Below are 27,129 nucleotides of genomic sequence, written 5' to 3'. Positions count from 1 at the left end.
CAGATACAACAGGTATTGCTGCTATTATTGCATTTCCGCAATTTGGGTTGGACAAGCAAATGTGTTGTTTTTATAATTGTTTTGTTGACAGACAGACGGACATGGGCGAATACATATAGTAGCCTGACATAGGCCTAGTCTGTCTCAGCCTAGCGGAGACAACAACTACTTTGAACACAGCTGTTTCACAAATAGCAAATTTCATTCTATTTGTCTATTAATTTTTTATGTAATATGATCCTGAGAATCCTGACCTAATGTAATATGATCCTATCTAATAATAATTGAACTAGGCTATTATCGAACAGACCGCGGACAGCGGGATCGTCAGTGGTGCTATACTGAATATAGACCAGCTTGCTCCATGATGACCACCACAATCTGGTAAAAAAAAACTGCCCTGAAGTCTGGACACACCAAAAAAGTATATAAAATGCTCATCTTCTAGGAACATTAACCTCCCTCCAACTAACTAATCTTCTGTCATCCGTTTAGTCTCTTCTGGTGTGATCTCATGGGAAGTCAGTTCAGAGAAGAGAGCAGGCAGCCAGTACTGTGGTTCTCCGGCAGCTTGAGAATCCAGCCAAGCCAAGCCCTCTTTCAGCAGGTGCCCCAGGACATGACAAGCCCGTTCTCTCTCCCACTTTAGATTGTATGTGATCTCACTCACTGTAACGTAGCCCTTCTTCTCAGCCAGCTGTAGAGCTATAGTGTGATCCATATTGAGCTCTGCTGGGACAGACTGCACCAGGTATGAGCCTCCGACAGGGATCATCTCAAAGCTGTTGCCTAAAACCTTCAGCTTCTTTATAGCTCTCACCAAGTCGTCTTGGCTGACGTCCTGAGCATATTTCCCCCTACCCTTCAAAACTCTGTGATGGAGTTCATTCAGTGTAATGAGGCCTCCGGTTCTGTGTTTCAGGGCGAGGCACACTTCAATGATCTGCACACCCAGCTCATAGTAGAAGTCTCCAACGCCAAGCATTTCTGACCAAAAGCCTTTGCCAGAGGCAAGTGGATCGACCCCAATGGTGGCACACATTTCCTGAAATTGGACCCGAAACTGTGAGCTCTTGCGGATCTCTTGTTTATGCTTGCTGGCAAATTCCTCCAGGTGAGACTTGAAGGTTTCTAGCTGTTTAGACATCTGAACAATTTGATCCTGGGAAAGAACAGTTCCTCTTTCCTTATACTTGGCCTCTGTTAGTTGCTTTTTGGCAATAGCCCCAGCACCAACACCTCTCCGATGCATCCGTTACTGTTGTCTGGTCACACACAATACTAGAAAGGTCCGTTCAGTGGAGGGCAAATATCCAATAAGAGGCACACCCCAATAATAATACGTACACTGTGGTGCGTATTTGAAAGTCATCCTACATTGCAGATGTAAAATCAAAAAACTAAGTGGTTGTAAAAGAGGTGATGAGAATAAGCATGGTCCTTTCCTGAGCCCTTATAAAGATTGTTTGTGATGTGGTGTGATGTCACTAGCCATGCCCAAATATATTATGGTGTCACCCATTTTAACGTGCACGTTGCTATGGCAATTAGTTGATTGAATGTAACATGTAACTAGTTTCATCATACCCAGTTTTTGAGTGGTGCAAACCACTCCAATAACCAGCTTTGTCTGTATGTTTGTGTACCTGTGTACGTACATGTCCGTGCACAGGTGAGCATGGTTACTATGGTCACTGACATTACGTCAGACCACAGCTGATCAGGCTATATAAGACCTTGCACCACTCAGTTCACACGGGTGTGATTTTTACCAAATGTTGAAATCCACTTTATTCACTGTGACATTTGTATTTACAAGAACACTGATGTATAACATATTCAGTTGGGCAATATTACTCACAAGAGTATAAATGTTACTTATTATACATATTACTCCTTAAAAACTAATAATATGAATTACTTGGAATCAAGAGTAATATATTATTTTTACATATTGTATTATATTACTTTGCCACCCTAATATTACAGTAATAGCCTACTGTATACTGTTGCTGTCAGGAGGAAACCTCCTAACTCAATTTTTGAGGTTTTTGATTTTCTTGCATAAATCAGTGCTATTGAACACCCTTTACGTTTAAAAATATTGAACCAATGGAAAGTAGTAAAAAACGCTTTGGACAAAACCTCTTAACTCCATTGGACCCTCAAAATGTCTGCTTAAACAACAAACTCCACCACCTCTCCCTCTCTCATGCAAGTAATGACAATATATAAAGTCACAACTCACATCAACTTTGATGTGGCTCTATTGCTTTGTTTTCAAAATATAAGTGTAGCCAGGCAGAGTTGAGCCACATGGGCCACCGTAGGCTCTCACTTCCTGGCCAATCAGTGGGAGTATATAAAGGCCCTGCAGACTTGCAAACATAGGTTTTCTTGGTGTTGACTGTCTGTGAACTGGGTCTCATTCTTTGTGTTTTTCCATTCCTATGCCTGGGTTGAGGCACTGTATATGTCCAAGTCATGTACAGAGAGGGAGATGGTGTGAGAGAACACAACAACTCCAAGTTATTTCACCACTGCTGTTTTGTTTAGCTTGAGTTTTTATAATTTGCTTTTATTTCTATTTATTTTTAATTGACTTATACTTTTAAGGAATATAATAAACATTGTAAAGTTGTTTATATAATATTTAATAAAATACCTCGTGTTTGGGGGAACTTGTCTCAAGCCCTTGTTTCGAACTTATGTGGGGAACCCAATTTACAATTACTGGTATTCATTCATGTCCTTGAATATTTCAAGGTGGCGTAGTCTTGCTATAAAAACAAGAGTAAATCCTTTGCCGCACTTGGTTACATAAGGATCTTTTAATTTACTGAAAAATGCATATTTTTCATTTCCTGAAAAATGTACATTTTGGAGTTAGGTGGTTTCTTCGATCCCGACAGCAATATTAAAAGTAACTTGTTACTGCCCAACACTGGTAACATGTCTACTTTTGATTTTGTCCCTCAATGTATAGACCAATTATTTGTTCGCAAACATTGAGACTGCACGTGCAGATGCCGGTGGTTTTCATGTAATCCATTCCCAATTGATAGTTGATTCAGCAGTACAAATTTGCTTGAGAACAGGTGAATTTGGAAGTGATGAACGAGCGGACACAATCGTAACTGGAACACTCTAATTGAACCTGATAGGCTGACAGTTTGCAACCCACCTGAAAAGAAAACTCACTTATACACTACCTTTAACACAGGTTCATGAAAATAAGTATGTAAGCTATGTGACAATCACAATACAAACACATTGTAATAGTTTCCTGTGTGATGTAAGCTACATTCTGCCATGACTATGTTTCCCCAGGAGGGGGTGTACAGACTGACAGACATTTTTCAGTGCTTTTATAGATAGGCCTAGGCCTACAAATACTTAATGTTTAGTACTCCGATACCAAGTACCGATAAGAGTACATTATTGTTGAGTAACCACTTATTTTACAACTTTTTCTCATAGATGCAGATTGATCTCCGATCTACACTTGTCATTTATGCTTGTAGATCGGCTGTTTATGGCGATCTGCTGCAGTGTTGGGTCAGACTTGCTCCCGTTGCATTCGTTCAGCCTAGTGTAAATTTGATGTTTTGGTACTCGGGTCAAAGTATCGGGGCCGGTTCCGAATAGGCTACAGAGTACGTGAGGGTGGTATCGGCCCAAGTAACTGATACCAGTATCGGAACAATCTATGACTGACATCGTAGCACTATACAACCATGCACTAACAGTCACTGTTAGGAACAAAACATGACCCATGATGTTTAGATTACAGTGGCACTGTATGAGTCTTAAAAGAACCAGTGGAATTTTAGTATCCGTCCTAACCATTAGTCAGTGGAGAGAAACCGAACAATGGATGTAGAATATTTTCTATGTCAGTCCAGTCAGGTATTTATAAACATGAGTTATGCTGCCAGCTGGGGGACTGGATGGGGTGAAGAAGGGTACGCTCGAATGGCCAGGAACACTCTGCGGAATTGCAAACTATCCCAAGGGTCCTCAAGTGGGAGGAACATGAGAACTGGTATGCCCATCGCTCCTTTTCATGGAGCATGGGCCTTGACTAGCTATGTCAGTCCGCACTGCTTGATGTCAGTCTTAAGGTCCCTGCACCAGGTGTTCTTTGACCTCCCGCTTTCTTGTGCCTTGCGGGTTCCATCTAAGGGCTTGTCTTGTGATGCTGGTATTGGGCTTCCGGAGTGTGTGGCCTATCCATCCCCACCTTCTCTTAATCTACTCTGCCACTGGCGGTAGACTCTCCCGCTGCCAGGTCATTATTGCTGATGGTGTCTGGCCAGCAGTATGCTCAGGATTCTCCTCAGGCAGCTGTTGATGAATGTTTGCAGTCATCGTAGCTGCCTTTGTTGTCCTCCACAGCTCTGATCCGCACAAAGTACTGGCTTGACGTTTGAGATTTGTCCACTGGTCGATTTGTTTAGAGCACCAAATGGTCTTAGTTGGATGAATGCGGCTCTTGCCTTGCTGGCTCTGATGTCTGCAACCGTGCTGCCCTGACTGTATATGATACTGCCTAAGTATGTGAAGGCTTTTACTTGAGAGGAAGTGTTTATTTTACAGTTATGGCTAATGATAAAACATCTGTGTGAACCCGTGGCCATGACTAGCAGACTGTTAGTAAGTAAGACATTTTACTTACCTAATCTTACTGCAATGTTATGGTCAGTTTAAATAAATGTGCTCAAGAGTGCTCCTGTGATGTCATTTGGTATGTTAAGGTTAGCCATCATTGAATTATAGCATGATGCTATGGATCAACTTGTAGACCTGCCATTTTGACACCATCATAAAACAAAGTATAAATCAGGTCCGGGACCTGGTTGGACGAGCCCCTTCCCTTATTACAATTTCTAATGACTTCTACTAAAATCTTTAAGGTGCACACAGGCACAAGCGTAGTTTTGTAGATGAGAAATGAAACCATACATGATATTCTTTCCCCAATAACAGGGATAAAGCCATTTATTTGAATTTCTACAAGTCCCCCCTCCCCCATTTGATCACATAATGGGGTAACAAGGGTAGAGGGCAATGCCACACTGGTTCCCTGCATTCCTTGCCATTTTGATGTAGCCGCCATTTCCATAGAATCTACCCCAACTACAGAAAAAGAAATTCAAGCACATTAAAAAAATAATAATGAAGCAGTCAGATTAATGTTCAGTCTTGGGTCAAAATGGGAAATGTTAATACAGTATATATAAAGAGGTCCATTAACATTTTGGTCAAGCATTGAGTGGACATGGTCACACTAATGTGAGACACAACCAAAACTGACCTGTTCTTGATGAGCCAGTAGTCCTGTCCATTTTCAGTGCCATACCCCACTGCTAGCACTCCATGATTAACGCTGTGGGTACATGTGTGATCCTTATACACACCTGTTGAATGCAATAAAGTTCAAATTTAACAGTCCCATAAACAGAAAATGTTTCCCCGAGCACACAGCTACTACAAAGTAAATCAAGATATTGTACCATCTATAAATCTTGTAGACATGCAAAGCAAATATTGTTGCTGACAATTAAGTCTAGTGGTGAAAAGTGTTCCAAGTCTTAAAGCCTCACATTCTGCTGCTCAGTTTAATTAAAATGTGATGTAGCTCACCATGGCGGTAGAAGACAAATTTAGGCCGGGAAGCGTCGATCGCAACCGAGATAGGACCAATGGCTGCCAGGCCTGCTTTCAGTATAATTTCATCGCCCTCCGGTAAAAATGCGTATCCAGAGCAGTTAGCAACTCGATACTCGGGTGTATACTTGCAGCGACCGTTCTATCAAGAGATGGAATGAACATTGTACCAAAATTGTAAGTTCGAACAACCTTAGTCACGTGCACAAACTTTCTGCAGATCTGCCCGTCAGTGACCTGCTACGGTGTCAATCGCTTCCATGCGCAACTCAAACTCACCTCGCCTGTGTATGGATAGGCTGCATCAGATTCAATGCCATCATTTTTCAAGACATACTCAAAGGCATTGGTCATAAAGCCACCGTGGCACCCATGGTTGCCAAATCTTGTAGAGCAGTCTACCAAGTTCTGAGGGCTGAGTGACATCAGGGTGCCTGTGTTCTTCCTAAACTGACCTTCCAGAGCCCCAACTGCACTGAAGGCCCAACAAGAGCCACAAGATCCCTGCAACAGTCACAGCAACAAACAAGTTTAAGTCCAAATATTGCATCTAAAAATAAATTTGTAAACACTGCAAACAATTTTAACTCCAAAATCCCAGTTCGTTATTTCTCATCAGGAGACATAAATTGGCACTTACGATGTTACAGAATCTACAGGCCAACTTTAATAATGTACATTTGCTGCTGCAATGTCAACAATTGCAGTGAAAAGTACACCCAGATCTCCTACCTGCATTTTGACCTCTGTGACAAAGCCTTCCTCTCTCCAGTCGAGCATGGGGGGAACAGAACTATTGACCTTGACAGGAGACGGCCATCTCTCCAAGTCAGCTGGCACACGGGTTCCAGTGAGCATAGCGAGCTCATCTGTGGTCTGCCAGTAAAAAGAAACCAGTCTATTAAGCATTGATTATGCCCTACCATTAATGTTCAAAGTGGCCCCATCTAACCAATTTCCCCATCAATGTGTAGCCATTAAGATTTCTGAATTAAAATATTCCACTGTTTTCTAAGCAATACTCACCAAGTCACCAAGGTGGTTCATTGCCATCTCAAAGGTGTGTATGCCCAAGGAGGCTTCCAGGTTGTGGACATTAATCATTTCCAAATTATCTTCCCAGATATGTCTGCGACCAAGCTCCTCAAGCTGGAATGAGTGCATATTGATTCAGCAAAAGACAAATAATGTAGAAACTTGGCAAATTGGCATGACCCCATTACCACCATGTTTCCTTGAAACAGTAATACCATATTGCCATTAATAATGCAACAGACATTACAGAGGTAGAATTGTATAGGACAGCAGTTGTCAAAATGCAGGTAGACCAAGTTCACAGCAGCACTACGAAGTAGCCTACATGTTTTATTAGTATAAAACATTTGGGGAAGAATATAGAGGCCTTACATAAATGGGTCCTTGTCACAAAAACTTCAATTTCATGTGAGGGCACATGCAGGCCAGCCACCAACCAACATGTCAATTTGGGGTCCTGGACATCAAAAAAAAGTTTGAGATCAACTAGTGTAGAAATAGATAGGCCTACCTGAAAAGAATACACTTTATTATGAGTCTTCTTCCAAAGTTCCCAGTGTTGATCAAGTGCCTTGTGGTCGAGCTCGAAGGCCACTGCAAATCCACACATGAGGGCGAGAAGCAGGCTCCCAGTCCCAGCCATATTTGACTCTGGGGAAGATTTTTTATTAATGTTTTACTTGTAACCAAGTTGCTCAAAAACAGTGGCCAACATGTCTTTAGTGCACCTACCCTGAGCTAGTGCCCAGTGGTAGGCTACACAGACAGCTAGAACAAAAAAAGACACTTTAGTTCTTGGTAGGCTCACACCAATAATGCAATAGGCCTGAAATGTTCTAGCAATACAACTAACTAGGGAAAACGCATCAAAGTCAAAGCACCACATCATAATTTGTTGTCTGAGAACCATGGCTATGTTGAGAGAGAAGACCATAAAAATGTTCAGACAAACACAATTTAACGAAACACTATTGTATTACCTTTGTTCGGGCTCGCACTGTGTTTTCTTAGAAATGGTTTCAAACAAACAGTTTCACAACTACACGATGAACAACAGACGTATTAGAGAGCCTTTTAATAGGCGTGAACTGCAGTGCGCACCTGTATGTGATCTGACCTAATGATGCCTAAACCAGATTTGTACTTCGACGTACTGCGGTGTTGCTCCAAATGAGCATGTTTGTGTTTTTCTTGTTAACATGGAATTTATGCAACTCTTTTGGGCATTACAGCCACTATCAGGATATTCAGAAACTATTTTCATCATAACATCTTATAGCACGCCAGCACGGTTAGCGCCTCAGGAGATAGTAGGCCTACATTTATTTTCTGCTCGATTCATTTTAAAAGTGCTGTTCTAGATAAAGGGGGTGCTGAACCACCCCCTTTATCTAGAAAACTAGAAAACTGTGTTGCCATGTGACCTTAAATCTAGTAAGCATCCATCATTTACACCTGGCTGTGAAGTTGGGAAGCACATGGGGAAAGTTGAAAACATTCTTTTACACAAAAAACTGGTTTTTGTTGGTCAAAGTAAAATTTCGACACATCATGTAAAATTACTGTTATACAAATCAAAATGTACATAGGTCTAAAATGTAATATCATACACGTTGATGATTTGCCAATGGATAGAACCATGTGAATCATTTAGCAAATAAATTGTCTGAAGTAACTTATTCTAGTCATTGTTTCTAAAATAGAGGCTGAGGGTAAAATGAACCAATGTCTGGGGGTAAATTGAGTCAATGGGAATCACTATTCATATTTGTTGTATTAAGTCTTTGCTACTCAAATTATACTGAATGACCTTTAATTTGCATGTACATACTCATTTAAGAGAAGTTTGCAATATTGTATTAACAATATTGCAAATATAAGGTTCTGAATAACAAACTTTATTTAATTGTCTTTATATTGTTTAAATAATAAATAAACAAATAAATAATACTATTTGCAATATTATATTATTATCGATAAGTGAATACATTATCTGTTCAGGTTTAAGCTTTTAACATTCAAATATCATGTGGTTCAACTTACCCCTCGACTTGGATCAACTTACCCCTTACCTGGGGCAAATTGAGCCACGTTACCACTTTCTTTAAAAAGGTCATATTTTCATGGCCCTTTGTCATATGCTTACTCATCATTTCAATTGATAGAAGACATCCTGAAATATGGGTAGATCATTAGATGTTACTGCCATCTCACTTTGCCTTGCTTCCAGGACAATTTAAAGCAAAAAGTGGTTAATCTTACCCCGTTCTCCCCTAATTATCACTTTTTCATGCCACACATTTATCAATATTTGACATTTTAGTAGTAGCTAGGTAGGTCTACTCTAAGTGGATCTACATTCATTATGTAAAGTGTGACATGTACAGATCATTTCATAAATGATAAAGCCTAGAGTGGCAATTAACTGTCTAAAAAAAACATAATAACATAAAACACATAATTTGCAATTATTTCCCCCACATGTAATGACCAAAATGAAAGAGTCTAGTTTAAAAGTGATAGTGATGAATGAATATGGTTTCAGAAAGCAGAATGTTACAGAAAACAAGTGTCTGTAAGTGTTGCTCTAAAATCTGATTATCTGCGCAAATTAAGGTGGAGGGAATAAGAATAAAAGCATTTTTTTGGTCAAATGTGATAGCAAGGGGGTGGCATATACGCCATTGTCATCCCGTCTGGAACCCACTGGAACACCAATTGGACACAAGAATCACATGACACCATGCTCTTTCTTCAGGGTTTTATTTCCGTAACATTTTCTTCATATAACTGGATAGATAAAGGGCACACAGGTGCAAAACCCAGCATATTCAACAACTCTCACATAAAATAAATACAGCACCTTGTCAGCATCACTAAAATATTCTGAATATCCAGAATATAATAAATAAATTACCCAACCTTTTTTTGTTCATTTACAAAACACAAAGACAACATACAATAGTTTTGTGTCATATTGATATGTTTTTTTACTTGTTTTCCTTGATGTTTAAGTTCCACAAATCTGATACATCCAGATACAAACATCTACAGCTTCTACACACACACACACAGTAGCCTACATTTATTTCAAATCGAAAGTCACATTTAGAGTTGAATTTTCTCATTTAATATACAGGATAGTCAAAGTAAAATGAACACCAACATAAAGAGCTATGGTCCAGTTGCTCATTAGTGTGTGTGTGTGTGTGTGTGTGTGTGTGTGTGTGTGTGTGTGTGCGCGTGTGTGCGCGCGTGCGTGTGCGTAAAATAATAAAAATCCTGGGTGCTATAGTTACTCAATATGCCGTGGTTGTTTTCCTTTTATCATTTTTAGAGTCCAAATTATTTGTCTCAGAACTGCTTGAGAACCATAGGCATAGGGTTCACTTTATTGCTGACATTGACCCCGTTCCCTGTTAAATGGATTCATATGGGTAGGCCTACATTTGTAAATGAATATATATGCATGTTTCTTTGCACGTTTCCCTTCACCTCTGTGGAACGGCTTTCTCTGGCTTTGCCTTTCCATCGCTGTGAGATCTATTGTAGACTTTTACAGTATCCCTCAGAAAATCAGGCATTATATAAAAAGTTTTTTAAAAAAAAGTTACAAAAAAGAAAGAAAAGAAAAGTACACAGTAAAATCATTGTTAATGTATCCATTTGTAACTACACTACACCAAAACCAAATGGACCCTTTCAAGTCCATTTAGTTCCATACAGACGATTTCACTGTGTACCTGGTTCAATGTACACAAGCAGAACAGTCACCACTTCCAAAAAAAAGTTGCACCAGAGTTACCCACTTTGATCAAGAACAACCACTGCAAGCAACATATCTATGCGTCATCATCATACTACAACAATTAGATAAGACTAGTAGTTCTTGCTGCAGTCAGACAGAAAACACACCTGGCATACAGGTCACCCAAACTGATCAGACAATACAAGACAAACATGCTTAATGACTGGTTGCATACAGAGGAATTATGAGTGCAAGTTGTCACTCTAGGATAAAGAATGTCCATGTTATCAAACAGTGGAACAGGGTGCATGTCAACACGGTACTGCATTAACAATCACAGGGACCTATTAGGAGCTGCAGAAGGCCTGATAGTTGTTGTAGTTGTTTTTGCCTCTACAGAAAGAACACACAGTAAAATCCTTAATTTAACACTGAGAGTGAACAAATGGACCCATATAGATCCAAATGGACTCTCAACTATAACTACTTGTTCACCACTGTCATCAATCATCATTATAGTTGTGGTGTGGACTCTGCCATCCACTTGTGTTAGAACAATTTAAAACGATTTGAAATATCTTAGATAGTTAGGACGGCCCATTTCACTGAGGACTTTACAGTATGGTAAAAGGAAGGTAAGTCTGATATTAGAGGGACAGACAGGGAATTGACATCAACACTGAATATTGGAAATGTTGTTTTTTTACATGTCATAAATATGTCCTGTGATCACCAAAATGAGCTGCATTCATTACAAACACCACAACGGAAAAAGTAGAAAAATATGTGACACGCACTTTTGGTACTACATCGTGATGTTAGTAGGCTACAACATCGGCCTATACAGCACACAGCCACACATGAATACAATGTTCAAACAATCCCTCAAATATAAATTAATTTAGACCTAAAATGTGAAGAAAAGAAAACACACACAATCAAGACATTCCTATAGAAACAGCAATAGAGAGCTTAGATCTAAACAATGCGTCCCAGAAATGTCTCGTTCCCTCACACATAACCACCACGCACACATATTGTACTCCTGCACACATGCACACAATTACACCTACACTTTAGACTTACACATGTAAGAGGTCAGATCAACTAAGTCCTCTAGTTACAGTATGCATGCTTCTGAATTAGCCCAAATCAACAGCATGGTTGTCCGTCATGCCAGCAAGCACAAGGCTCAAAATGGGAGAAAGTTCAACCCAAAATGCAGTTATAGCCCTTGCTAGCATGAATAACCTAGACCTACATGAATTACTGTTCTTCAACACACACATGCATGCACGCACGCACACACGCGCGCACACACACACACACACACACACAAGCATGCATGACACACTGATATAACATTTAAACAACTTGGTCGCACGACGCACCACCCATTTACTCACTAACTGATTGTCACTTCACATCTGTGACATCCACACACACACAGTAAAGTCCTCAGTGATAATTTAACTGTGAGTGTGAAAATGAACCCGAATGGACATGGATTCATCTTGGTCCATTTTTATCCCCTCAGATTGACATTAACATTGAGGATTTTGCTGTGCACCTTTGGAGAAATTATATTGATATAGTGATATGTATACAGTATAGTTAATATACCAACTCTGGTGTTCTTGTTTGTGTGCCGAGTCTGCCGACAAATTTGTTTTCGTATCTGTCCAACAGATATTCATGTCATCTAATCATTTCAAATAATACCATTTAAAATGTGCTATTTCCCTAGATTTTTTTATGGTATTATCTTATAAGCTGTATTTTCTCTTTTTGTGCCCTGTCATTGTGCTGCAATATATCTATTGCACCTAAAGCTTCATTTATATTTAGTTGCAGGCCAGTGTCATGTGCCGAAAATAGCCGATCTACAAGCTCACAACACGCCATGATGTGTTATCAGTCTGTAGATCAGCTATTTTCACCTTAAGGCGTAAGCTTTGGTGTGCTGTGGCGGCAGTCTTAATTGCCTTAAGGGCAAATGCTAGTTTCAATCTTTATTTGTGCTTAATCTGAGGAGTTACCATTATGTAATGGCTTAATATAATGTAATGGCATGGTATAGCATATAGATAGAATACTTCATATGTCAGTCTTAACAGTCTTCAAAAGAAAAATCTATGTTTTTCGTATGTGAATAATTTTGACTTGAACGTGCATGCAAAGCCACACAAGTGGATTGGGATTTTACACTACAGTGACAGGCAGCGTGGAGATTGATCCTGAACACAAAATGGCACTGTGGTAAAGCTTTGTAATACCACATGTAATGGAATACAACCACCAGCGCCAATGTGGAAGCTTTTCCGTTATATTTTAGACATTAAATAGCCAAATACTTAAAATGTTATGTTTAAAAAAATAATTGTCTGTTCAATGGTTGACCTCCACCCATAAATGCCCCGCCGCCAACTCTCATGAAGTGAAAGGGATAAACAATAACTCAAATAACTTTTTTTTATGTAAAGATGAGCTAAAAGAATCAACTGCAAGCCACATTCTCTTGCCTCATCTAATACACATGCACACCCACATACACTTACATTACCATAATGCAAGCAAACATCATGTTATGGCGGCGTCACATTCGTCACATGTCCAAAAATCCCATTCTGGAGAAATGCCCTTGTTACCCACTGTTAACAATGGCATAAACCTTGTAGGACTACTGTAGCTTTCAATGCTTTAGTGGTTCAGGAGGGAATAAAAAGAAGGACATTATATTTAGGCTACATTTAGAACACTGAACACTCTAAAACCTGCATCAAAATATACCCATTTACAACAAGGAATCCTCTGAAATGCATCTATATACGTGTTCGATCTGTGTGTTGAGGCTAAGGTAGGTAGACTGGATGCATGCAGGACAAGAAAATCTGAATCTTAAAAATTATATTTTCTCTTTATGAACGGATCCAGTCTTAGGCTGAGGTGAGTGTGCTGGAATGTCTTATGGTAATTGTACTGTGTAAACATTAGTTCCTTTAGGTATTTCTACAGTAGGCCTGGCTCTATTAATTAAACAGTAGAGTAGTAGTAGTTTTTGTTATTATTTTGGTATTTGTTTTCATCTTGGAGAGATAGAAAGATAGATTAAAAAAACAGGTGCATCTCATAGTTATATTAGCTGCTATCTGCTAATCTGCTTTCTATCTAGATTGTACTATTGCTAATTCATGGTAACTTGAAATTGTATCTTTTGAAATCCGGTACAATGGCGACTCAAAAGTGTTACCTTACATTATACATTATATATTCTTTTTACCTAATCTTTTAATTGACTGTATTTATGTAAATCATATGAGCCAATGCACAGATGACCAAAAAATAAATAAAACACTGTATTTCACACCATTATTTCCAACAATGCCAGAAATTTACATTCTGTCTTAACTGCAAACCGTAGTAGTACAATTTGCCATCACAGTTTTTCTTGGGGCCAGGAAATGTACATGACACTTTTGTGAGACATCAAACGTTACGTTATGAGTGCCAACATTCTGGATACCACAAAGTTGCACTAGAACGGTCAAATCTGTTGTTGTCATAATGTGAATACTTCTTTCTATCTCTGTATCTTCTCCAATTAAACACCATGAGTGGTATCAGTATAAGAATGACACAATCCATTTCATAGGATTCAGGGCTTACAATGGAGAAGGCTGTCTGTTCTTTTGGGGTTTGCCGGGCAGTGCTGGAACTTGGGGATGTTCTCTCTAGCTGTGTCCAGCGGTAGGTACCCTACTGCCCTCAGGAGGTTATTCACTTTTACTGTAACACTTGACCTTGTGTTTCAGGCAACTTCGTTGCAAGGAAACTACCTGCAGCAAGGGCACCGGCAGCAAACAAGATGGGCACAGCCTTGGTGATGCCAACAAAGGATTGGAAAATACTTATGCCCAGGACAGCAGCCAGCTTGCACAGAGCGTTAAGGAAGCCAAATGCTGTGCACCTGGATGAAAAGACAATAGGGGAAAATATAGTACATCAAGAGCAATTCCCATGTACTAAGATGATCTTAGGAACATTGACTTATCTAGTTGGGGTTCTCAAACCTTTTGGCTGGGGACCCCGGAAATGCTTTGGTCATGTCTCGCGACGCCCACCCCGCCCCCCAATACAAATTGACGGCTACAATAACCTTACTAATAGAGAAAATACATCATAAATAAATACTGAAACCAGATATAATCATTAAGGAATGTTTATGCATGTACATAGGCCTATGTAAACTCTTAATTTCCATTTTCCAGCCATTCATTTATTTTTTTATTTCTTTCCTCAGAAAATAACCTGGCGACCCCCAAAATAATTTAGGTTGAGAACCCTTGATCTATGACATCGTGAAGCAGGTACAATTTTGGTACCATGCAAAGAATTAATAAAAGTATACATTATTAAGTAATTAATTAATTAATGAATTTATTAACAAAATAAATGCTCAATTCTCCATATTAGGAGCAATTGAATATAAAGACCTTTTCTAAATCAGTGAAATCTATGTGGTAAAACGTTGATATTTGGTCTAGAATATGAATCAGTTTTATTTGTCAGTCCGATCACGCAGATCCAAGCGAGAGCACATGTGTTGTGTCACTCTACGTCTGAAAAGCCCTTTAGCAGGGTAAAAGGGAAAGGGGTACTGTTTTTTGTATTCTTGGTTTATTCAGGGCTAGAATACATACCAGATTGTGATCTGGAACCCTTTAAGTGTTCACCCAGGTCTACCCGGACCACATTAACTGTTCACCCAGGTCCCCTTATTATTGACACAGCTGTCTTGTATTGCTCATTACGCTGATGAAGGCATGGAGCCAAAATATATCACCGCTCTAAATTGAAATAAAATAAGTACATCCTCATCATTTTCCATTTTTGTATGACTTACAGTAGTGTACTCAAGTGTTATGGTGCACACAAAAACACACATTCATCTGAGGGTGGCCACCTGTTACCTTTTATCTGAGGGGTACAGCTCCACGGTAAGCACGTCTAGGGCATTCCATGAGGCAATGCTGATACCACCAAACAGACACAAGAGGGCGATCATTCCTGACTCATTACTGCCAAACATCAGGAAGAAGCAGCTGACGCAAGATATGACACTGGAGCCCGCTGTGGTAAGAGGAGAAGGCAAAATAATTACTATTAAAAAAACAGGGCCATAATTCAAGACCCAAGCGGATATCCTACAGCAATTGCTTGAATTTAATAGAGTTTAAAATCCGTGACATACCCAACATCCGCAAACGGCCAATTTTATCCATCAGCAAAGCCGACACAATGTTGCCTGGCAACACGGCCAACGAGCCGAGGAAGCTGACAAAGTATATCATGTAGGCATTGTTGTCATCGCTGAAGTCCAGCATGCAGCCCTCTTTGTTGTGGAGGAAGGTGCTGTTCGCCAGCTTACAGTCGATAAACCTGTATTTGAACAAATCTAAACAGAGGAGAGAGAGATGGAGGATATGTGCTAATTTTTATGCTGCACTGAATCCTCAGCAGAAGGAAACTAGAAAAAGTGCCCTTCTGGGCACAGGTCTCCACAAGGAGGATAGGAGTGTGAGTGTGATGTTTGGCAAAATGTTTAGGAGCAATATAAATGTGTGTGTGTGTGTGTGTGTGTGTGTGAGACGTGGCTTGTTGTAGCGCCACCATGAGGCTGATTTGAAAACTGTCAAGTGGCATTTCTTCCAAAGCCTAGTGGGAATACGCATGCACAGTTTCACCACAATCGGATGCTGCGTTGAGTAGTTGTGGCGATTTGTACAAAACGGGTACAAAGCGGGCTACTCCTGAAAAGTTTAGAAGCCAATCGTAGCCAATGAGGGTGGATTATGAGAAATCAAACAAACCCGTCTTGATCACATGACTATGGAGAGCATGTGTACCGATTTGCGTGAAATTTGGATAAAATCTGAAGGAGTAATATTAGAAAATGTGTTTTACATATGTCGGCCTCCTGGTGGCGCTATAAAGAGCAGATGTGAAAAATTCCAGGAAAAGGTTTTTCCTTGGCCTCTAGGGAGTTGGCATACAAAGTTATCCACAGATTCGTGCAGTTAGAGGTAAAAACACTTTTCGGCCAGTTATAGCGCCACCATGAGGCTGAGTTGAAAATGTTCATGTGGCATTTCTTCCTTGGCCTAGTGGGAATGTGCGTGCACAATTTCACGGAAATCACACAATGTGTTCATGATTTGCAGCATTTTGTTTGAAACTGAGCACTCCTGCGAACTTTGGAAGCCAATCTTAGCCAATCAAGATGGAGTCTGAGAAATCTGAAAGACCCGTTTCGTTGAATGGCTCTAGAGACTGTGTACCAATTTGCGTGATGTTTGGACAAAATCTGTAGGTGTACTGTCCAAAAACTTGTTTTGAACAAAGGGGCCTCCTGGTGGCGCTATAACAGGCCGTTCTGGAAATTTTGGGGCAGAGGTTCATCGTTGGCATCCAGGGAGTGTGTGTGCAAAATTTGGCATCGACCGGGTTAACGGTGCCCGAGATTAGCTGGTCACAGACGGACGGACGGACACACGGACGGACAGACGGAGTGCAAAACATACTCTCTCCCCATGCCTTCGGCCTGGTGGAGACAATTAGGAAATGTAATTGAATCTAGAGATAGAAATAAATGAATAAATATGCCACACGTTTAATGTGTGCCTTTGAGTAAAATGTTTAGCTTAAATTATTAAATGGCCTATTTGTACTATCAAACCATACTTAATTTGGATCAGCTGGCTTTAATTAAAATTCTGTTATAGACACAAAATGTGATAATTGAATCACATTTGCTTATGATGCTCATTTGTGGTTACCACAAACTGCTGAATTATCACCACTGTATTTGCTCAACTGTTTCTTCCAGCATATCACAAAATTAAGCATAGTATTATTATTACAATTTCCAATGGCATCATGGCAACAGGTCTCCTACTACAGCAGGGGTTCTCAACGTTTTTGGCTGGGGACCCCCGGAATTGCTTTGGCCATGTATCGTGTCACGACCCACGGGTTGAGAACCCCTGTACTACAGTATAAAACAAGTATAGATACTGTGTAGATGTATAGTAGTGTTTCCCACATACAGTCATGCAGAGAGACAAACCCTTGTGTAATATATGAGAACTGTGTATATTTTGAGAACTGATCATTTGGATGATGATGTCATAATGAATACAGAGGGGGAAGAATCCAAAAAACGTACATGTAAGAGGGTTAGCTCTATAGTGCTTTGAACAGATGTGCTTATGGCCTTTATCCAAGGCACTTTACATAGATTGTGCATTACATTCACCCATTCACACACACATCCATCGATGGCGGCGGAAACCATGCAAGGCACCAACCAGCACATTAAGAGCAATTAGGGGTTCAGTGTCATGCTCAATGACACTTCGACACCAACTCTGGGGGAGCCCGGGTTCGAACTGGCAACCTTATGGTTACCATCTGGCCACTCTAGCACTGAGCCACCGCCGACCCGGTGGCGGACTGCCCAAGGCCCGGCCCAGCCCGGCCCTACTGATTATCATACATGTTAGGCCCGGTCCTCGGGCCTAAAATTGTCATGTCAAGTTTATATACAGGTGAGCTAACATAAACTTGATTGTGATTCTCATTCTGATAAATTAGAGTGTTGTAAACCTTTGTTTACCTGTGTTGTAAAACAGACTTGCAATAAATGTGCAGTTTCTGAAGAAGGTGTTGGTAGAGGTAATGTCCTCGAAGTAGCACTCCTCAAAAATGGAATCCTCAAACACCATGGATTTCATCTTGAGATTGAGGAACCTTAGGGACAAAGTAAATATTCACAACTGTAAATAATCTATCTCTACTATATTAGTTTAAGTCTATGTACTGTATGTATGTCATGGCTAAGGTTAACTTGGGTAAGCAGTCTGGATCTGAACCTGATTTTAATTCTGACCTCAATCTCTGGAACAAAGTACACTTACTTATCATTGAAGTAGTGTCCTTCACGATGCACTTGGTTTTCTAAGGTGAAGTTAAAAGTGATATGCTCCACTCGTTCTTTGGAGAAGACCTTTGTGCGTGATTCATATTCCTGCTTCTGAATGTACTTGATCATATCCGGGAACCACACTGTCAGACCATAATAGCTGCAAGTATGGTGAAGTTGATTGTAAATCACAAGTGATAGTAGCATTTAGCAAAACAACATCATCATCATCATCATTAACCTTTATGTCACCTCAAGAAACCATTGAGGAATGTCATTTTCAAGGGTATCAAATTACCTAATATTTAAGAACATGGTTTGGCTTACCTGAAAGACATGGTAAACCAGACAGCCATCAGCATGAAAGTCGTTCTCTTATATTCTGGATTAAAGCATGCAAGGAAGTTGCTCCGCACCTATAACATGTCAACAAACAGTAAGTAAAATGTATTTTGTGAAGGCTGATGTTGATACGTCTTGTTTAATCTGGTTGCCAGAGAAAATGTTATATGATTGTATATTTCAAAAGAAAAAGAAAAGAAACTGTGACACTGGATGTATTTTAACATTGAGTGTCTACTATCTTTTGTGTCTATAGGTGCGGCCCATGATCATTCCTCGATTTATTTTATTCAAAGTACATTAAACTGAAAACATATTATTTACTACTCTGTCCCTGTCGTTATGCAAATCACGTGGCACAGAGTCGGAAGCAGCAGGCTTCACACCGTTCATGCAGCACTCGTTCGGCCTTGCATGCAGAAACCTCATGCTCAAGCCCGCTGCTGATGGCACACCTATATTGTAACACTGACACAACATATCAGTGGTTTGCAGAAATGTACGGAAAGTAACGTTTTAGCACAAACAAAACTAGTGTTCTCATTGCTAACTGATAATATCTGACTATGATCTAGCTGATGGTGAAAGACTTGTTTTGTTTTTCCTCTCACCTGTGTGGTTAGGCTCATAATCTTCAACTTGTAGCGCTTCCAGACCGGTGTGTCTGTGCCAGTGTCAACCAACTCATCCATCTGTTTCACAGTCTTGATCGTAGTGACCTTTAATGGACCAGACATTCCTTTTAGCCTAGGGCAAGTATAATTTTCCACATCTCTTAATCAAATTCATTTTAACAATTAAGTATTTAAGGAAAAAAATAATGGAGCTGGGAACTTCTTCTTTGGTGCACCCATTCCTGGGACATGTGAGCCTTGTCTCATCACAGTAGGGTGAGACTCTCACCCAATTGTTTTACTCTCTATCTAGTAGTAGGTGCTATACAAATAAAGTGTATTATTATTATCGCTAACGTCGGGGGATAATCCCCCAATCCTACATTCAAACCTGCCTGTAGAAATAAACAGGGATGGGGGCAGGGAAACAAAACTACCTTTGATGATGTCACTGAGCAGCCTGAAGGTACCCAAGGACCCAGACATCCAGACACTCAGACATCAGCAATAACCATAATTGTGTGGGTGAAAATCACCCAATGTTAGTGCTCTAGGGTCATTTGGGTGCTTTGCCATTGTGACATCTATAATCATATCAAGACCAAGAGGCCATCACCTCTATCCACCTGAACCCAAAAATGCACGATGTTAAAATAGGAAGTATAAGTATAACAAATGACAGCATAAACCAGTAGAGTAGTGAGCACAGATAAACTTGTAAGGGCCGATTCATACTCCTATTTTAGAGCCGAATAAAAGTAGGTAACGTCATTTGAGGTTCGGGGGGGCGGGTACCGTCCTAAAATCGGCTCTTCGGTGCTACTGAAAATTTCTGACGAGCCGAAATCATTTCGGTACTACAGCGCCGAAACAGCGGTAAAATAGGAGTATGAATCGGCCCTTAGACAAACACTGATGTTACTTACAGAAAACACCTTCTCTGAGTGTCCCTTTGCTCTCATGTTGGTATCGTGCACTTGCTTTAGAACCATCCAGCCTTCATCGTGTTTACCATTCTGTTGTGAAATGACAGCATTCAATCATGTGTTATCTTAAGCAGAGCTCATCATTTTTAAACACTTCAATGTGTTCATTTTTGCTGATTTGAGCGGATAAACAACACTTCAAACAACCAAACCATACAAATATGTTTCAAATTATGTCATGGGTATTATAATTTGTTTAAAGCTGCAATCCGGAACTTATTTGAATGAATAAAACGTTATTTTAACCAATCTTTATTGTAGAGCAGTGGTTCCCAAACTGTGGTGCACCCCTTGTGGTGCGTGAGCACCTTCCAGGATGTGCGCTACATGAAAAAGCTAATGGTGGTGCTATGGTTTTGTTTTAAATATATTAACATATTATGCCAATATATGGCAAATATATGCAGAATACAGTATATCCTATGGTGCATATATAAGCCATATTCAGGTTCATATATGTGGATACATAGGAAATGTATGTCCTTACAGTATAGCAATTATATATGCAATTCATATTTCCATGTGGTGGGACGCGTCAGCTATGTCAGGAGGTAACAGGGGGTGCATGGCCAAAACAGTTTGGGAACAGCTGTTATAGAGTATGCACAATATAACTGTACATCTGCAGTGGTTGTAGGTTTTCCAACTCTTCCATTGAGGCATTTTGACCCTGGTGTTGGTTCATAAGTACAATATCTTCCCTGGTCAAGCAGGGATTCTGTCTTGGAAGAGCGGCATGTTTGGTCCCCCACGTGGGAGACCCACGTTGGTAGTATGTATTATCAAGAGCTTATTTATGGCACATAGTAATAGTAACTACATTGGATGTAACACTATTCCATTTGCCGGAAAAGTATCAGTTTGGGGCATAAGGTTTCCACCCGACAGCGACGATATGTAACTTATGGATTGCAGCTTGAAAACCCCACATGGGATGTCATCAATGCCTACATGATGATATTAAAAGAAAAGTGAAGCCCGTTGCTTTCACACCACATGGAAGGCCACACTGTCTCTCTGCATAAATATACTGTATATTACATTGCTTATTGTAAGTCGCTCTGGATAAGAGAGTTTGCTAAATGTCTAGATTGAAATTGTAATGAAGAGTTGAGACAAAGAACCATTTAAGAAGTCCATAATTTATCCTGACCCCTCCCCAAAAAGTCCCATCTGTACTGACCCCTTATCCATAATTTATACATTATGGATAATTATTATGGACTGAAATGGTTGTTCGTCTCAACTCTTGTAAGACATCATATTTACCTCCAAATAGAAGCGCGGGCTTTCTGGCATGGCAGTGAGAGCAGCGATGGCAGCAACAGAGGGTAACGCGGCCACTAGCACAAACACACGCCAGCTGTGGAACTGGTAGGCAGATCCCATTTGGAAACTCCATCCTGTGAGGGAAGAAGGAGGGAGGGAGGGATGAGCACATGCCTCACGCTTTTCTATGACCATCTCATTCAATCTCAGCTCAAACAATGAACTATACTAATTTCCTGTGTAAATACCACTCCGACTCAAGCTGGAACATGAACACGGCCGTAGTCAGAGGTGTAGTTGACTCGCAAGTTAGATGTTTGTCATCAGACGGATCGGTAGGCGGAGATCTCCGATCGGCTGTCAACATTCGACTAGTGTTGTTGGGGAAGTTACTTTCAAAATGTATTGCATGTTGCTTTTGCTTAATACTTTCAATTAAAGTTAATATGTTGTTACAATATCTGCCAAAGGAATGTGTTATATTACATTTTTTTATTTTTATATAGTACTTCCACAAATAACTTTTTAGCCGACCGTTTTTTATTTAATATTGTGATTTAGCCACTAAGTCTATTAATATAGATATATACATGTGTCCATGAATTATTTAGAAGCTTAAATATAAAAAAGTAACAGTTTCTTTGACATAGTCAATATAGTAATAATATATTGCGTTATGTTATTTGTTCCTCATGAAAGTAATATTATAATTCCTTAATGCATTAAGTAATGCCCAAAGAATGGTGCTCAGATAAACTTTCAAATCATTCATGAAATTGCCTGAATAATAGGGCCATTTTATTTGTCATTTCACAGAGGTAGCCATGACATTGTTGAAAGATTGCATTGTAGAACAATGCTTCTTTATCTGTTTCATCTACCCTACAATAAAGTAGATCCCCTGCCAGTAAAAGTGGTAACCACTGTACAGGTACTTTAGGTTAGGTATTATGTTGTTTTATTTACCATAGTGAGGGATTATAGCCCAGGCCATCGCAGATGCATATATGCCGCCAATCATCCAGAACATGCACAGCCAGCTGAGGTGCTCTCCGCGCTTCTCTTGGGCAAGAAATTCAGAATAGTAGGAAAACACAATGGGAATGGAGCCACCAATCCTGCAAAGATGGATGAGAAACTAAATGAGCACTACTACACATACTGATCAAAAGATCCTGCACTTTATCAACGGGAAAGGTATGCACAACAGCTTGTGCAGACTTTCCTGTGCAAAACACAAACACAACTTGTGATGTTGATGATTTCATTGTGTTCAGGTTTTGGTACGCAGCATTGGCCAGATTATTGTGTGGGTGAAATACTCATTCTCTTCCTCCCTCCCCTTCTCACACTGCAGCTCTACCGTCCGTCACCTGGTACCAAGTACAAAGGTTTACAAGAGAGGAAGTACTAAAAACATGAAAATACAAAAAATACAAATATTGTGGTCTAATAACACGATGGTTTATACTGTATGTGGACATGCGACTAGTCTATGATGTCAGTCATCTATTCTATGACATATCTATGATGACTACATGGATGTACTGTATAGGTACTATCAACGTGCTTGAGGGCACAAGCACCCACTGACAAAATAATAAGCCAAAAAGCACCCACTGACTGAAGGCTGAAGCTCCCCTCCCCCTGGTCATTTTGTCACGTAGGCACACACCTTTACGGTGTTCACAGAACAGGTATTCAAATGCTAATACAGTGGCTTTGTTCCAGTGACCGCACGGTTCATTCACACTCCGTCTCCTGCAGCAACACAACACTAACACGGTCAGCGGAGAGGCTGCTGTCTGTGTACCGTCGGCCCGTCTGTAAAGAGCCATGAGCCGGGAGGGAGGGGAGGGGCTGCAACACCGCCGGCCGCCGGGTAATCTCCACAATGACTTGAGACTTGACAAACAGAGCCATCTCAGCCAAAATATCCCAAAACCATGTCCGGGGAACAGAACTGTTCCTTTTCCTCAGACTACTTTTACTTTAATTAAAAGGTAGGCCTAAGATGCAGTGGTTGTAATTGGGTCAAGGATCTTGCTTTCGTGAGCAATGGTGTACGAGATTGGTAATAAATTGGTCAAATCATGACATTGTTAGACCATCTGGGGGAAATAAATAAATAAATCTGCATCGTCGTCGTCGTCGTCCCACCTAGCTAAAGGTAAAATCCACCCGCCGCTTATGGCTGAAACAATTTAATTCTTTACTGTTGATCATTGATCATGCTGAAATGTTGAAACAAGATGCTGAAACAATTTAATGTGTTCGTTAATCGCTGTGAACTGAAAGCTCGCACCACTGTATTTATTAGCAAACTGTAAATAAAGTACCAAAAAAACGGGGGAGGGGGGGGTGCACCCACTGCCGTTATAGGAACCTTCCGCCACTGGGTACTATACATCATCAGAGGGTAAAAAGCAGCTATGCTATATCAAATAGAAATCAAACAAATGCATCAAAACCTAGTCAGGGCTGCACATAATCCAATTATCACCTACTATATATGCACTAAACTACATGTTGTACATTAGTGATTTTTGGTGGTTGCTGGCAAGATGTAATGGATAATTCCTCAGTATTTCAGACCAGGTATCACAAACTCCTATATGATTACATACCATCATGCACCGTCCATCATACACACCATTTCAAGAGCATCAAATGCTTCCAAACCTTAGCTCTGTTAAAGTTGTTAGCAATAGCAACTCAAGTGAGAACTGAGAATACAAATCACTTTTTCCTTCATGACTGAATAACAGAAATGTTCTGTTTGGCATGGTGACTAGCATTAACCACAGCTAGTGGCAGCTAGCCTAAGCTGGCTTGGCTGAAGTACAGAATCCCTAACACTTAATTTATTACACTTGTTGATTCATTTGCTGTGCCAGATATTTGGTCTTTGTCACAAGAGCATTAACACTATTCTCGTTTTCTGTATACTCTAGTTACTGTGTAATCATGGCTAGCAATGAACATGAGGATAGAAACTCTGTGGGAATGTGACTGATATAACCACAAAGCCACATGACTTCAGGCCCCAAGTATGGCAGTTGGGATCCAGAGCAGAAGGCAAAACAGTACTACATAATCTATAGATTATATAGCACTGTTTTTCATTCCGCAAAACAGTAGAATTCTTCATTCATTACAAATGGGAACAGTATGACATTAAATCTACATTTATTAGATGTGTAATTGCTCTTCCTTATACAATAACTCAGGATGAGCACTTATTAGCTTTCTTGGCAGTTAGGAGATATGATTTGAATAGTTATGGGCAATAGGCCTTTCACTGGATCTCCATCAATGAAAGTTATTAAGCTTGTGGGCACAAAACAATGCAGTGCTTTATGAAAGTTTGATTCATTAATTTCCGTGAACTCACCCGACACCAGAGAGGAGACGACAGAAGAGAAAAGTGCTATATCCCTGAACAAAAGACGAGAAGAAGGAGAATACACTGTTGATGGAGAGAGAGATGAGAAGAGACTGCCGACGACCTATCCGGTCTGCCAGGGCCCCCCACAGGAATGCCCCGACCATCATCCCAAAATATACAATTAGACCTGCAAGGACAACAACAAATAGGTTATGTTAGGTGAAATGTTCAATACTGTGCTTCCCCCACCACCTACACACACGCAGGGCCGGATCTACCTTATGGGCACTTTGGGCATTCGGATTAGCAAGGACATTTTCTCGATGTCTGACTTTATGCACATTCACTGTCTTGTCTTGTCTTGCATTGTGTTTGATATAACCTATGACCTAACTGTAAAGCACTTGATGTATGTCCTGCCTGTGAAGCACTTTGAACTGCAACCCTGTATGAAAGGTGCTATATAAATAAAGCTTATTATTATTATTATTTTCTGTGAGGGGCCTTGCTAATCCAAATGAAATAAATGGTGTCTAAAAAGAAAAGTGCAATTGCGTGAAAAGCAGCAACAATGCGCTAGATTGGCTGTTGTTCAAGGTGGGTGGGCCCACTGGGCTGTGTGAGGTCAGGTGTAGAGGTGATTCTGGTGTAATAAAAGACGTACAACCGCCATCCATCCATAGTCAGGTGGCTCGACAAAAAAAGGTAAAAACACTGAAATACACTGGCGAATTCTCTTACCCATTTGCTTACTATGTGGGTCAAATAAAAATAATGTGTTTGTTACTGCCTGGCTGTCACTCTGGGGCGGGGTAGGCGACCGGGAATAGGCCAATATAACGGCATAAACCTGGCCCAAAACGGCCAAAATTTTGCGCACAAAGATTTACGTGCGCATGTGAAGGGGGGCCCTTCGAGTTTCAGTGCCCAGGGGCCCTAGGAGGTGTTAATCCGGCCCTGCACACACGTAACGTGACCATAGAACTTTATGTTGGTGTTACTTTTACTTTGGCTGACTATCCTACTGTCTATCCAAGCTCCCCTGCCATACTTTAACCACTTAAATCCTACTTCGTTGACCAACATCCCCCAGGGCTCAATACTTGGTCCGCTACTTTTTTATGACTTTACATCAAATCTCTGCACTGAAAATAGCAGCTCTACAAGTTGAATAGGGATGTTAGGCTTTCATGTGGTTAAACACTATATAAACAAACAATGCTTTTATTGGTTTTATTAGTAGTAACTGTCTTAATATTAGCAAAATATATATATAATAACAATAAGCTTCCTGGAGTTTTCCTTACCCAGCATGCTCTTGTTTGGTTCAGAGAGACACATGTCTCTCTCAGCACTGGGCAGGACAAAACCAACCACAAAGATCTCCACACCATCCGCCATGAGAGCCAGCCCCAACACAAAGTACAGGGTCCACTGGAACTTGCCGTGACCACATTCTTGCAGGATGGTCTCATACTGTTGAGCCAACTCTTCCTGGTCCTTCCTCCTCTCAGCCTCCGAGACCCCCATGTCCCTGAATTGCTCCCCTCCGTCCCTCACTGAGCCGGGGCCTCCACCCAGGCCGTCCTTGTCCGACTCTGCCCTGGGGATGCCCTGGTACTCTCCCTCATATATCTCGTCGTCCTCGTCGTGGCCCTCTGTGGAGTCACTGTGGCCGCCCTCGTCGTCATTGGCAGCTTGGCTGTCACCGCGGTAGTGGTCTCCTCCATCCTGGTTGCCTTGCGCAGGGAAGTCGTCATCATCTTCCTCAAATCGGCTGTAGGAGCGCTTGCTATACTCGTCAGACACTTTGTCGGCACCGCGGCCGACCTTCTTGGAGGCTTGCCGCTTGACTTCTTTGGCAATGTCTTTGGCACCTTTTATGAAAGCAGTCCGGTTTTGGTAGCCTTCCTCCATTTTGAAGAGGTGCAGCAGATGTGAAGGTGTTCACAGATTTGTCCAAGAGGCCACCTGAATCTAAAACGTTTTGCTCTTCAGAATATCCCCAGAATTATTTCACAAAACCACTAAAGTTGTCTTCTTGGCTGAAATAAAAACACACAACTGTAAATACCGGTATAGTAGCTGTCATTTCA

At 40.6% G+C, this 27,129-nt stretch overlaps 3 protein-coding genes across 3 annotated transcripts; all 3 read right to left on the bottom strand.

Annotated features, from left to right (window-relative positions):
* Window positions 1-472: 472 nt before the first annotated feature.
* Window positions 473-1,252, bottom strand: LOC306938029 (vacuolar-sorting protein SNF8-like; the record flags this gene model as incomplete). The annotated part of the gene is made up of 1 exon (XM_079522052.1): window positions 473-1,252. One exon carries the CDS (start codon window positions 1,250-1,252, stop codon window positions 473-475), a length of 780 nt encoding a protein of 259 aa, XP_079378178.1.
* Window positions 1,253-4,966: 3,714 nt separating this feature from the next.
* Window positions 4,967-7,840, bottom strand: LOC306938502 (cathepsin S-like). The gene is made up of 8 exons (XM_079522721.1): window positions 7,686-7,840; window positions 7,217-7,356; window positions 6,697-6,819; window positions 6,403-6,546; window positions 5,950-6,174; window positions 5,647-5,812; window positions 5,318-5,420; window positions 4,967-5,139 (listed from the first exon to the last, which is right to left on the bottom strand). The coding sequence occupies exons 2-8, from the start codon at window positions 7,346-7,348 to the stop codon at window positions 5,040-5,042; spliced, it is 993 nt and encodes a 330-aa protein (XP_079378847.1). The 5' UTR covers window positions 7,349-7,356; window positions 7,686-7,840; the 3' UTR covers window positions 4,967-5,039.
* Window positions 7,841-14,236: 6,396 nt separating this feature from the next.
* On the bottom strand, window positions 14,237-26,950 carry LOC306938764 (synaptic vesicle glycoprotein 2A-like; the record flags this gene model as incomplete). Its single annotated transcript, XM_079523059.1, has 12 exons — window positions 14,237-14,420; window positions 15,424-15,583; window positions 15,705-15,908; window positions 18,129-18,262; window positions 18,430-18,594; window positions 18,762-18,850; window positions 19,388-19,495; window positions 20,317-20,406; window positions 21,646-21,779; window positions 22,612-22,763; window positions 25,040-25,220; window positions 26,341-26,950. The coding sequence occupies 12 exons, from the start codon at window positions 26,948-26,950 to the stop codon at window positions 14,237-14,239; spliced, it is 2,211 nt and encodes a 736-aa protein (XP_079379185.1).
* Window positions 26,951-27,129: the final 179 nt, after the last annotated feature.

Source organism: Electrona antarctica (assembly GCF_951216825.1).
Source record: "Electrona antarctica genome assembly, chromosome: 15".
Lineage (NCBI taxonomy): Eukaryota > Metazoa > Chordata > Actinopteri > Myctophiformes > Myctophidae > Electrona > Electrona antarctica.
This window is presented reverse-complemented; position numbering and strand designations above follow the sequence as displayed.

Coding starts and splice junctions, on each gene's coding strand:
- LOC306938502 (XM_079522721.1), bottom strand. CDS start 7,348: ATGGCTGGGACTGGGAGCCTGCTTCTCGCCCTCATGTGTGGATTTGCA. Junction 6,820..7,216: donor ATAAAGTGTATTCTTTTCAG/GTAGGCCTATCT, acceptor CACTCATTCCAG/CTTGAGGAGCTTGGTCGCAG. Junction 6,175..6,402: donor TCACAGAGGTCAAAATGCAG/GTAGGAGATCTG, acceptor TGACTGTTGCAG/GGATCTTGTGGCTCTTGTTG.